Source organism: Eptatretus burgeri, chromosome 6, assembly GCF_056783735.1.
Source record: "Eptatretus burgeri isolate ZD-2024b chromosome 6, Ebu_testis_v1, whole genome shotgun sequence".
NCBI classification, from domain to species: domain Eukaryota; kingdom Metazoa; phylum Chordata; class Myxini; order Myxiniformes; family Myxinidae; genus Eptatretus; species Eptatretus burgeri.
Window position 1 is genome coordinate 25,525,396 of NC_140966.1, and position 13,374 is coordinate 25,538,769.

The 13,374-nt window shown below is 46.0% G+C and overlaps 1 protein-coding gene across 9 annotated transcripts in view; it reads left to right on the forward strand.

Moving 5' to 3' along the window:
* The first annotated feature begins 2,676 nt into the window (after positions 1-2,676).
* LOC147024417 (interferon regulatory factor 5-like) overlaps positions 2,677-13,374 on the forward strand; it is an 83,220-nt gene continuing 72,522 nt past the window's right edge. For 2 of the 9 annotated variants that reach the window (XM_085884334.1, XM_085884340.1), the window contains exon 1: positions 2,703-2,903. Coding sequence is in view for 2 of the 9 variants with exons in the window: in XM_085884339.1 (XP_085740465.1) it covers positions 2,895-2,903 (9 nt within the window). In the remaining 7 variants the exon portion in view is untranslated. Of the gene's footprint in view, positions 2,904-8,102; positions 8,185-13,374 lie in introns of those variants that run through there. The other 7 variants (XM_085884338.1, XM_085884335.1, XM_085884337.1 and 4 more) reach the window with 7 other exon arrangements.

Sequence of the window (13,374 nt, forward strand, 5' to 3'; positions counted from 1 at the left end):
TCGCTGACAGCATATTTTGCTTCCGGAGGGAGTGGATATTATTTGCAAAGTAAAATTCATCAAGAACCTGACTTGGGAAAAATTCAGCAGAAAGGAAATCCCCAAGAACTGTGAGACGGCCAGCATAAGTTTTGAGGAGTTGGGCCCACAGATGATGGCTGATTTGAGTTCACTGAGCGAAATGAGTAGTGGTGTGGCAATGTGGGCTACAAAGAGCATCAAAAGAAGTCAGCAACACAGCAGTGCTGGCTAAAAGGTGGTTGCTGAAGGAATCATGACAAGGCAGTGCAGGCGAAAAGAGCACATCAAGCCAACAAGCGTGGCTCAGCTGGGGTCTGCATCATTGAGGACGAAACCTATACGTGCAATGGCATCTTCGAGAATGGAGTGACTGTGGGATGGAGGGGCTGCAGCATGGAGCACCCTACACCACCGATAAATTGTCTGGGCTCAGCATTGTTCAGCTCATCAAGAAGGATCTGTGGACCCGGCCAGGTCTCCTTACCTATAGCACAGTCACCTTCCTACCCTTAATACTTCCAGTTGAAATGAAACCTCCAAAAGGCTGATTAGTTGACTCAACACAATGGATTAATTACATCACAAAAACTAGAACGGCACTCAGTTGAGCACAGAGACCTCCACCAGGCTAAACGGTTTACGTTTTGTATCCCACTGATTGGCCGGATCTGGATCCAGACCTGAACCAAAATCGAATCTGCTTGTCTTTATCACTTAACCAACTCATCCACCTAGTTTTGTCATAATCTGTCCACGACTTCATGAAATACCATTGCCCTATCATGCTATAAATCGTTTTTGGTTTCATCTATCAATAGTGATCGAAGAATCACGTAAAAAAATCAAATAATTCTCATATTTGGATCCGGACTCAGATCTTCACCAAAATCGAATCAATTCGTCCTTGTCACACACAAAACCTGTCCACTAAGTTTCATCCAAACCTGTCCACCAAGTTTCATCCAAATCTGTCCACCAAGTTTCATCCAAATCTGTCCACCAAGTTTCATCCAAATCTGTACACAAGTTTCATCCAAACCTGTCCACCAAGTTTCATCCAAACCTGTCCACCAAATTTCATCCAAACCTGTCCACCAAGTTTCATCCAAACTTGTCCACCAAGTTTCATCCAAACCTGTCCAACAAGTTTCATCCAAACCTGTCCACCAAGTTTCATCCAAATCTGTCCAACAAGTTTCATCCAAACCTGTCCACCAAGTTTCATCCAAATCTGTACACAATTTTCATCCAAACCTCTCCACAAGTTTCATCCAAACCTGTCCACCAAGTTTCATCCAAACCTGTCCAACAAGTTTCATCCAAACCTGTCCACCAAGTTTCATCCAAACCTGTCCACCAAGTTTCATCCAAACCAGTCCACCAAGTTTCATCCAAACCTGTCCACCAAGTTTCATCCAAACCTGTCCACCAAGTTTCATCCAAACCTGTCCACCAAGTTTCATCCAAACCTGTCCACCAAATTTCATCCAAACCTGTCCACCAAGTTTCATCCAAACCTGTCCACCAAGTTTCATCCAAACCTGTCCAACAAGTTTCATCCAAACCTGTCCACCAAGTTTCATCCAAACCTGTCCAACAAGTTTCATCCAAACCTGTCCACCAAGTTTCATCCAAATCTCTCCAACAAGTTTCATCCAAACCTGTCCACAAGTTTCATCCAAACCTGTCCACCAAGTTTCATCCAAACCTGTCCACAAGTTTCATCCAAACCTGTCCACCAAGTTTCATCCAAACCTGTCTACCAAGTTTCATCCAAACCTGTCCACCAAGTTTCATCCAAACCTGTCCACCAAGTTTCATCCAAACCTGTCCACCAAGTTTCATCCAAACCTGTCCACCAAGTTTCATCCAAACCTGTCCACCAAGTTTCATCCAAACCTGTCCACCAAGTTTCATCCAAACCTGTCCACCAAGTTTCATCCAAACCTGTCCACCAAGTTTCATCCAAATCTGTCCAACAAGTTTCATCCAAACCTGTCCACCAAGTTTCATCCAAACCTGTCCAACAAGTTTCATCCAAAATCTGTCCACAAATTTTTGAGATATCCTCTTCACAGATAGACAGACATGGGTGAAAACATAACTTCTCCCCACCTTTGGTGGAAGAGGTAAATATGCAAAATTTCCTCTTCGAGTGGATAAAGTCCATCCCATAAGTTATTACAAGCCTGCTGTTGGCTTAACGGTGAAGGTGGCTTGCTTAATATGTTATAGGGTCTTGAGTTTGAGTCCATGTTGACCCGCTGAAGTAACACCAAGCGGGTTGACTCAGCCCGTCATCCCTCCGAGGTCGGCAAAATGAGTACGACATTATTCGAGTCTGCCACGTCGGAATGTCGACCAATCCAGGACTGAACTCCTTTGTTTTGCCATATGACAGTGCCTCGGCAGCCCGATGCACCGCAGTGCGTGAAAATAATGTAAATAAGTTATATTATAACACTGAAGGCATTTATCATAACATTCAGATATTAAATATGATCAAGGATGGGATAATGGTGTTGAATTTTCTAAATTGAAATATATTGAGCAGTTTTATAAATGTATAACTTTGGATAACAGGAAGTGTGCAGAAAAGAATAAAAACTGCTGAGGATGATCAAAATTTACATAAAATACCGAGGGAAAACCCCCAGCGGCATGACGTCATGCAGTGACGGGGACGTCATGCCGTGACGTCAAGACGTAGTCCGGGTTTGGCGGAACTCGGCAGCGTGCTGAGCTTTGCATTGGTGCAGGTGGGGTTCATAATTCGAAATTCTTTGGTCATTGAGGAACTTCAAAGTTTCTCTTTTCGAGACGACCGAGTGATTGAGTGACAACAATCGTGATTTACCCTTTCAAGGAATCCGATGTACGAGGTATTTCACGGAAGCGTCACGATCTGTTCCGTTTTCCCTGCTGTTTGTTGTTTATGGATTGTGGTGATTTCAATAACTCGAATTAAAGACCTTAAACATGAACCGTTCACTCGCGATTTACTGTGCAAAAAGATCACAAATACAATCGTGTTATTTAATCCAGTATGACGTTGGTTTGGTTTTTGGTTTTTATCTTTTATTTTTTATCGAAGGTAATTATAAAATGGCTTTTTCCAGGAAGACAAATGTGTCGATTTTTCTTGCGATATGCCTGTGATTTATACATTACCTTCACAGGAATGGCAGAATTCCCCACCAACCCCAACCCCCCCTCCACCCATCAACCACAACCCCCCCAACCCATCAACCACAACCCCCTTCACCCATCAACCACAACCCCCTTCACCCATCAACCACAACCCCCCTTCACCCATCAACCACAACCCCCTTCACCCATCAACCACAACCCCCTCCACCCATCAACCACAACCCCCCTCCACCCATCAACCACAACCCCCTCCACCCATCAACCACAACCCCCCTCCACCCATCAACTACAACCCCCTCCACCCATCAACCACAACTCCACCCATCAACCACAACCCCCAACCCATCAACCACAACCCCCCAACCCATCAACCACAACCCCCCCAACCCATCAACCACAACCCCCCAACCCATCAACCACAACCCCCAACCCATCAACCACAACCCCCTCCACCCATCAACCACAACCCCCCTTCACCCATCAACCACAACCCCCTCCACCCATCAACCACAACCCCCTTCCACCCATCAACCACAACCCCTCCACCCATCAACCACAACCCCCTTCACCCATCAACCACAACCCCCTCCACCCATCAACCACAACCCCCTTCACCCATCAACCACAACCCCCTCCACCCATCAACTACAACACCCTCCCCTCCACCCATCAACTACAACCCCCTCCCCCTCCACCCATCAACCACAACCCCTCCCCCTCCACCCATCAACCACAACCCCCTCCACCCATCAACCACAACCCCCTCCACCCATCAACCACAACCCCTCCCCCTCCACCCATCAACCACAACCCTCCCCCTCCACCCATCAACCACAACCCCCTCCCCCTCCACCCATCAACCACAACCCCTCCCCCTCCACCCATCAACCACAACCCCTCCACCCATCAACCACAACCCCTCTCCCTCCACCCATCAACCACAACCCCCTCCCCCTCCACCCATCAACCACAACCCCTCCCCCTCCACCCATCAACCACAACCCCTCCACCCATCAACCACAACCCCCTCCACCCATCAACCACAACCCCCTCCACCCATCAACCACAACCCCCTCCACCCATCAACCACAACCCCCTCCACCCATCAACCACAACCCCCTCCACCCATCAACCACAACCCCCTCCACCCATCAACCACAACCCCCTCCACCCATCAACCACAACCCCCCTCCACCCATCAACCACAACCCCCTCCACCCATCAACCACAACCCTCCACCCATCAACCACAACCCCCTCCACCCATCAACCACAACCCCTCCACCCATCAACCACAACCCCCCAACCCATCAACCACAACCCCCCAACCCATCAACCACAACCCCCAACCCATCAACCACAACCCCCTCTAACCTTATCAACCACAATACAACCCATCAACCACAACCCCCAACAATACAACATCTAACCTATCAACCACAACCCCCAACCCATCAACCACAACCCCCCTAACCCATCAACCACAACCCCCCCAACCCATCAACCACAACCCCCCTAACCCATCAACCACAACCCCCTCCACCCATCAACCACAACCCCCTCCCCTCCCCCATCAACTACAACCCCCTCCACCCATCAACTACAACCCCTCCTCTCCACCCATCAACCACAACCCCCTCCTCCACCCATCAACCACAACCCCTCCTCCACCCATCAACCACAACCCCTCCCCCTCCACCCATCAACCACAACCCCTCCTCCTCCACCCATCAACCACAACCCCTCCCCCCTCCACCCATCAACCACAACCCCTCCCCTCCACCCATCAACCACAACCCCTCCCCTCCACCCATCAACCACAACCCTCCCCTCCACCCATCAACCACAACCCCCTCCCCGCCTCCACCCATCAACCACAATCCCCCTCCACCCATCAACCACAACCCCCTCCACCCATCAACCACAACCCCCTATCAACCACAACCCCCCTCCACCCATCAACCACAACCCCCTCCACCCCCCACATCCCCTAGTCCCCCCCCCACATCCTCGAGTCCCCCACACCCCCACCCCCCACATCCCCCAACCCCCCCCTACATCCCCCCACCACCTCTCCGATGCAATGTTATTTTATCCATTGTGCCATTGGTTTTTACCCCAGCCGAAGGAGAGGATATTGCATTTGGATTCATTTGTCTGTTTGTTACTTACGAAATCTAAAGATTTCGTAAGTATATTTATGCCTTCCGTTTCTGTTTGTTTGTTTGTTTGTTTGTTTGTTTGTTTGTAAGCACGATAACTCGAGAACGGAAGAAGCTACCAATGTCAAATTACACCACGTGATTCAGGAGGGTTATGGCTAGTGCTGATTAGATTTTGGTCAAAATTGGTCAAAGGTCAAGGTCACAGTGAGGTCAAACATTCGATTTTTGATGGTTTGGTACAGAATCATCGTAGAAACTTCTGGTTTTTGTCGCTACCTTTTCTTGAGACAGCTTTCATTAGACAAGGTCAGAGGTCAAGTTGACTTTCGTAAGTACCAGTCTATGACTGCTTGTTTGTTTGTTTGTTTGTTTGTAGGCACGATAACTAGAGAACGGAAGAAGCTACCAATGTCAAATTACACCACGTGATTCAGGAGGGTGATGGCTAGTGCCGATTAGATTTTGGTCAAAATCGGTCAAAGGTCAAGGTCACAGTGAGGTCAAATATTTGATTTTTGATGGTTTGGTACAGATAACTCGAGAACGGAAGAAGCTACCAATGTAGAATTACACCACGTGATTCAGGAGGCTGATGGCTAGCGCTGATTAGACTTTGGTCAAAATCGGTCAAAGGTCAAGGTCACAGTGAGGTCAAACATCCAAAACATTCGATTTTTGATGGTTTGGTGCAGAATCATCGTAGAAACTTCTGGTTTGCGTCTCTACCTTCTCAAGAGACAGCTTTTATTAGACAAGGTCAGAGGACAAGTTGACGATTTCGTAAGTACCATTCTATGACTGCTTGTTTGTTTGTTTGTTTGTGTGTGTGTGTTTGTTTGTCGGCACGATAACTCGAGACCGGAAGAAGCTACCAATGTCAAATTACACCACGTGATTTAGGAGGGTGATGGCTAGCGCTGATTCGATTTTGGTCAAAATCGGTCAAAGGTCAAGGTCACAGTGAGGTTAAACATAATTCCGTAAATTCATGTGGAGAAATGGAGTATTTTTGCTCCGCTCGATGTTACGAGTTCGTTTTAACTTCAATTTAAATTTTGTTCTTCGGTTTTTGCGATCGCTTAGGACGCTTAAAACTGGGTTGTCGAAATTCTGGTAAAAATCGGATGTTTTGGAGACGTTTTAAGATGATATAAAAAATATTTCACTCGCCGCGTCACAGCTCGTCACATGGTGCAGCACGCTCGAGCAGAGGCGTCATTGATCACGTAAAGGTTTTCCGTGTGCGCGCTGATGGTGTTTTCGATAAAGATGGTGTTTAAAAGTCATTTTTTTCTGCCAATAAAGGTTATCGTCGCATGCCTGACTCGCTAAGCCATCGTATTATGGAAAGATTGTTGGTGGATGGCCGAATATTCCGGTTTTGTGATTGATAAAATAACATAAAATAATTGCATGGAGAAATGGAGATTTTTGCTTCGGTCGACGTTACGATTTTTGATGGTTTGGTACAGAATCATCGTAGAAACTTCTGGTTTGCGTCGCTATCTTCTCTCGAAACAGCTTTTAGTAGACAAGGTCAGAGGTCAAGTTGACGATTTCGTAAGTACCAGTCTATGACTGATTGTTTGTTTGTTTGTTTGTTTGGTTGTTTGTAGGCACGATAACTCGAACGGAAGAAGCTACCAATGTCAAATTACACCACGTGATTCAGGAGGGTGATGGCAAGTGCTGATTAGATTTTGGTCGCAATCGGTCAAAGGTCAAGGTCACAGTGAGGTCAAATATCCGATTTTTGATGGTTTGGTACAGATAACTCAAACGGAAGAAGCTACCAATGTCAAATTACACCACGTGATTCAGGAGGGGGGTGGCTAGTGCTGATTATATTTTAGTCAAAATCTGTCAAAGGTCAAGGTCACAGTGAGGTCAAATATCCAAAAAATGATAACTCGAACGGAAGAAGCTACCAATGTCAAATTACATCACGTGATTCAGGAGGGTGGTGGCTAGCAATGATTAGATTTTGGTCAAAATCGGTCAAAGGTCAAGGTCACGGTGAGGTCAAACATCCAAAACATTCGATTTTTGATGGTTTGGTACAGAATCATTGTAGAAACTTGTAGTTTGCGTCACTACCATCTCGAGAGACGGCTTTTATTAGACAAGGTCAGAGGTTAAGTTGACGATTTCGTAAGTACCAGTCTATGACTGCTTGTTTGTTTGTTTGTTTCTTTGTAGTCACGATAACTTGAGAACAGAAGGAGCTACCAATGTCAAATTACACCACGTGATTCAGGAGGGTGATGGCTCGCGCTGATTAGGTTTTGGTCAAAATCGGTCATAGGTCAAGGTCACAGTGAGGTCAAATATTCGATTTTTGATGGTTTGGTACAGATAACTCGAGAATGGAAGAAGCTACCAATGTCAAATTACACCACATGATTTAGGAGGGTGATGGCTAGTGCTGATTAGATTTTGGTCAAAATCGGTCAAAGGTCAAGGTCACAGTGAGGTCAAACATCCAAAACATTCGATTTTTGATGGTTTGGTACAGAATCATCGTAGAAACTTCTGGTTTGCATCGCTACCTTCTCAAGAGACAGCTTTTATTAAACAAGGTCAGGTCAAGTTGACGATTTCGTAAGTACCAGTCTATGACTGCTTGTTTGTTTGTTTGTTTGTCTGTTTGTACAGAACTTTCGTGTTTTTCTCCAAAACCGCTGGTCAGATTGAGACGATATTTTCACCATTGGTGTGACGACTCATGTGGAATGCTTTAATGATAATTATGACGTCATAGGTCAAGTGGTGTGGCAGCCATATTGGAAAAACGGAAAAATTTTATCTCTGAAGCTGCACCAAGAAAAAAAATTGAATCTTGGCACACAGTAAGTATTCCTCATGGGGAATGAGTGTGATTTTTATTTTTATTTTTATGACTTTGTAGGTGTCTTTGTTATGTCATAATTGAATGCGTAGAACGCCACATCCGATCAGAATGAACATTTTTGAGGGTGATCTCAGGATAAAATGGTCTACACATTTTTTTTTTGATGTCATCAATCACGTGATTTGGCAGCCATATTGTTTGTTTTTTTTTTAATCTTTAAAAATCTCCGAAATGGCTGAACCAATCTTCACTGCCAGCATTTATAAAGTGGCAGTTCTAATTATGTCTCTAATTACGTAACACCAGTCCACAAACTCCACACCACACAAAACAAGTCCTGGTGAGGGTCTGCAATCTTTGCTTTTTTTCTTGTTTTTAATGTTGAAGGGAGTTGCAGAATATATTTTTCCAGGAAGTCGTAGTTTTTTTTTTTTGTTTGTTTTTTGTAGACCTTGTCGAGGCTCGTATGTGAGCTAACACACAACGCACATCAAGGGGAGCATGAGATGAGAGGGGAGGGAGTAGGAAGAACAAAACAGTGGGGAACAGAGATATTAGGAGATCTGTGGAAGGGAGAGGGATGGGACGGGGAACATGGGGAATAGAAGATGGACATTACAGGGACTTTCAGGAAGGAAAGCAGGGAATTTGAAGGAGGTGGGCTTGGGTGGATTATCGGGGGTAGAAAAGATCGAGGATTTGGATGGGGGATGATAAGAGGTGGTGGTGAACAGCTGTTTTGAAGGCCTGGAGGGAAGAATGGGAATGAATAGAGTGAGGGAGTTTATTCCAAAGGCGGGAAAAAAGAGGAATGAAAGACTGAAGGTGAGCAGTGATTCGTGATTTTGGTAGTTTTACCAGAAGGGGGTTGTTGGCGAACATTGAGCGCTCTGCGGAAATGTGGTGGGGACAAATCGCAGAGAGAGCAGGGGGGGGCGAGGCTGGAGAGGAGACGGTAGAAGACATAAAGACCACCGACCAACCTGCGGTGATTGAGTGAGAGGCCCAAAGACTCAGCCTCATTGCGGGAGATGCCAATGATCCGAAATGCCTTGGTTTCTACAGCGTGAAGCCGAGAAAGGTGGGAGGCAGCAGCAGCACCATCCCAGAGGGAAGAGCAGTACTCCATCAGGCTGTGGACAAAAGCTTTGTAAGTGGTCAGGAGCTCAGGTGGGCTGAGGAAGGACTTTGCACGACGGAGGATTCCCAGTCGGCGACTGGCTTTGGAGGCGAGGTTTGAAATGTGGCTTTCCCAGGAAAGGTCGTGGCAGATAGTGAGACCCAGAAGCTTGAAAGAAAGGACTTCTTCCAGAGGATTGTTGAGAAAGTGGATGGGGGGGAGGGGTTTCTAAACGGTCTTTTCAAAGAGACATGGTGGAAGTGTGAGATTAGTCCGGATTGAAAGACATGTTCCACATGTTGGACCAGTTTGTGATTTTATCCAGATCAGCAGTGAGCGAAGAAGCTGCTGCTTGCCAGTCTGAGGGATGACCGATAGTACGGCAGAGGGTGGAGTCATCAGCAAAGAGATATAGAGGATTTTCCAGAGTCGGAGAGATCATTGATGAAAACCAGAAAAAGAACAGGGCCCAGAATGCTACCTTGAGGAACTCCAGCCTGGACAGGAAGAGGGGATGAAAGAACTCCATTTATGGCCACACGGTGATTGCGACAGGAGAGGAAGTCTGCGAGCCATGAGTGGAGATGCCTTGGATACCATAGGAAGAGAGTTTGGTGAGTAGGGCAGGGTGCCAGACTGTGTCAAAAGCACGTGATTTGTCCAGGGATACGGCTCGGATTTCCTGTCCGGCATTGAGGGCTTCCATCCATTGTTGGGAGAGCAAAGCAGCATATCCAGGGTAGAGTGACCTGGTCTGAAACCAAATTGCTGATCAGAAATCAAGCCATTGGAGAAGAGGAAGGATTTGATGTCTCAAGCGATGATGGATTCCATAACCTTGCTGATGATTGGGAGAAGGCTGATTGGTCTGTTGTTGCAGGGATCTGTTTTTGCACCTTTTTTATGCAGGGCAGTGATGTTTGCCGATTTCCAAGCAGATGGCAGATGGCCTTGAGCAAATGAGAGGTTGAATCGAACAGAGAGAGGGTGAGCAAGAGCAGAAGAGCAGAAGAGCAGGCTTTTAGGACACGTGGGCTGATGCCGTCTGGACCGGTTGCAGAATCTGAGTCGAGGTTTGACAGCAAGCTCTCCACCTTGTCAGGAGAAAAGGACACAGAGTCCAGGGACAGTTGGGTGCGACTGGGTAAGGTGGGTAGAGAAAGTGATGGATTTTGGACACAAGATTTAGCTGCAAGCACCGAGTTTAGGCATTCAGCTTTTTCACGTGTGGAATCAGCAGTGCGGCCATTTGAGGTAAGGGAAGGGATGGAGGGGGAACATACACCAGAAACTGATTTGATTAGATGCCACCAGGATTTTGAGGAGGTAGAGAGGTTTGAGAGTTCAGACTTGAGATTAGAAAGATGTTGTTTTCTGGCTCTCCTGAGGGTAGATACACACTTGTTCCGGGCTTTGTGGAAGGAACTGAGATTGCCCTCAGTTGGGTTTGCTTTCCATGAGGCAAAGGCAAGTTGTTTCAGGCCAACTGCCTCACCACAAGCTTCAGTGAACCAAGGGTGGGCGGAAGGGTAGGACAACTGAAGATGAGAGGGGATAAATCTGTGCATGAGGGAGAGCAAGTTTCTTTGAAACAATTCCCAGGAAGAGTTGATGTTTTTAGAAAGTAGCGATAGGAGACCAGTCTATAAGTTTGAGGGCTGCTTGGAGACCCTGCCAGTCGGCTTGTGTGAAATGCCAGACTCGACAGCGGTGAGGTGGTTCTCTGATAACAGCCATAGAGATGTCCACTTTGACAAGGACGTTGTCAGAAAAACTGATTGGAGCGGAGGAAGAGCAGCAGATATTGTCAGGGAAATTTGTCAAAATCAGATCCAGAAGAGATGGAGTACCATTGGTTGAGGTCCGGGTAGGGAAGTTTACCGATTGAGTCAGTCCTGCTGAGGTGCCATGACAGGTGAGAGAGGTACCCACACCTTGCCAACTGGCATGACAATTGAAGTCACCACATATGAGGAAGAGAGAGTTTGGAAGAGAATATAGAAGTTGGTCCATGTTTTCAGATAGTGAGGTGTCGATGGAGTCATCACTGTTAGGTGGACGGTACAGTACACATATAAACATGAGGTGGGAGTTGAGGGGAAGCTGTAGCCAGTGGTATTCCTGGGGGTGTGAGGGAGTAAGGGCAGTGCATGGAGAGTGAAAAATAGTCTTTGATGAAGAGAGCAACTCCTCCACCAGGGCGAGGCTCATGTCTATCAAACCGGAGGAGGGAGTAACAAGGGAGAGATACTTGGGGAGTCAGACACGTCTTGGGGGAGGATATATGTGCGTATATAAAGTCTTCACCCCCTTTTAAAATTTTCACCTTTTGTTGCCTTATAGCCTGGAATTAAATTGCATTAAATCAGACTTTTTCCATCTTTTTTACACATCGTAACCCACAACTTCCAAGTGAAAAACAAATTCTACAAATTTAATAAAATTAATTTAAAATGTAAAACTAGAATATCATGGTTGGATAAGTGTCCACCCCCCTGAGTCGTTGGAAGCACCTTTTACAGCAATTGCAGCTGTGACTCTGTTGGGATCGGTCTCCACCAACTTTGCACACCTTGATTGGGCAATATTTACCCATTCTTCTCGCCAATTCTGTTCAAGCTCAGTTAAGTTGTGTCGGGAACGTTTATGGGCAGCAATCTTCAAGTCATGCCACAGATTTTTGATTGGATTTCGGTCGGGGCTCTGACTGGGCCACTCAAGGACATTTATCTTCTTTTTTCCTGAACCACTCCAGTGCAGCTTTTGCTGTGTTTTAGATTGTTGTCATGCCGACAGGTGAACTTCCATCACAATTTCAGCTTTCTTGCAGAGGGCAGCAGATTTTCCTCTCGGATTTTTCTGTATTTTGCTCCATCCATTTCCCCTTCTTTCCTGACAAGTGCCCCAGCCCCTGCTGATGAGAAACATCCCCATAACATGATGCTGCCACCACCATGCTTCACAGCAGAAATGGTGTTCTTTGGGTGATGTGCTGTGTTGGGTTTGCGCCAAATGTGACGTTTTCCATTTAGGCCAAAAAGTTCCATCTTGCTTTTGTCAGACCACAAAATGTTTTGCCACATGGCTTCAGAATCTCTTGAGTGTTTTTCTGCATACCTAAAACGGTACTCAAGGTGGGCTTTTTTGTGTAATTGCTTCCTTCTTGCAACCCTACCATACAGGCCAGATTTTTGAAGTGCTTGGGATGTTGTTGTTAGATGCACAGTGACCAGTCTTTTCCATAAAGGCATGTGGCTCTTTTAAAGTGGATATTGGCCTCTTGGTGGCCTCTCTGATCAGTCTCCTCCTTGCTTGGTCATCCAGTTTTGAGGGATGGCCTGATCTCGGCAGGGGCTTGGTGGTACCATACACCTTCCACTTCCTAACGATTGTCTTGACTGTGCTCCAAGAGATATTCAAGACCTTTGAAATATTTTTATACCCACCCCCTGATCTTTACCTTTCCACAACTTTATCCCAGAGATATTTTGAAAGCTAGAGTCATTGCTGTGAAATGCACTACCCAGTAGATGAAACATACAGCAGCAGCTGATTTTATTCTGAAACTAGAAGGGCACTCAGTGGAGCGCATACCTCTGCCACGCAAGGCGTGGTCCACAAGAACATATCAGGCCCATTACATTTTTGAAATATCATGCTATATATTGTTTTTGGCCCTATCTCTCGATGGTGAAGAATTGCTTTAAAAAAATTAATAATTATCGTATCCAGATCTGGATTTGGATCTTCAAAATCAAATGAAATCATCCTTCCCACACACCCAACGTGTCCACCAAGTTTTATACGAATCGGTCCACAACTTTTTAAGAAATTGTGCTATATATCGTTTTTGGCCCAATCTCTCAATGGTGAAGAATCACTTAAAGAATGATCAGATCAGACCTGGATTCATATCTTCACCAAAATCTAATCAGTTCGTTCTTGTCACACACCCAATCTGTCCACAACTTTTTGAGATATCCTGAACACAAACAAACAAATGAAATTGCTCGTTGAGCAACGAATTGCCGGAATAACTTTGTCATATCTCCATGATCTCTGGAAAAA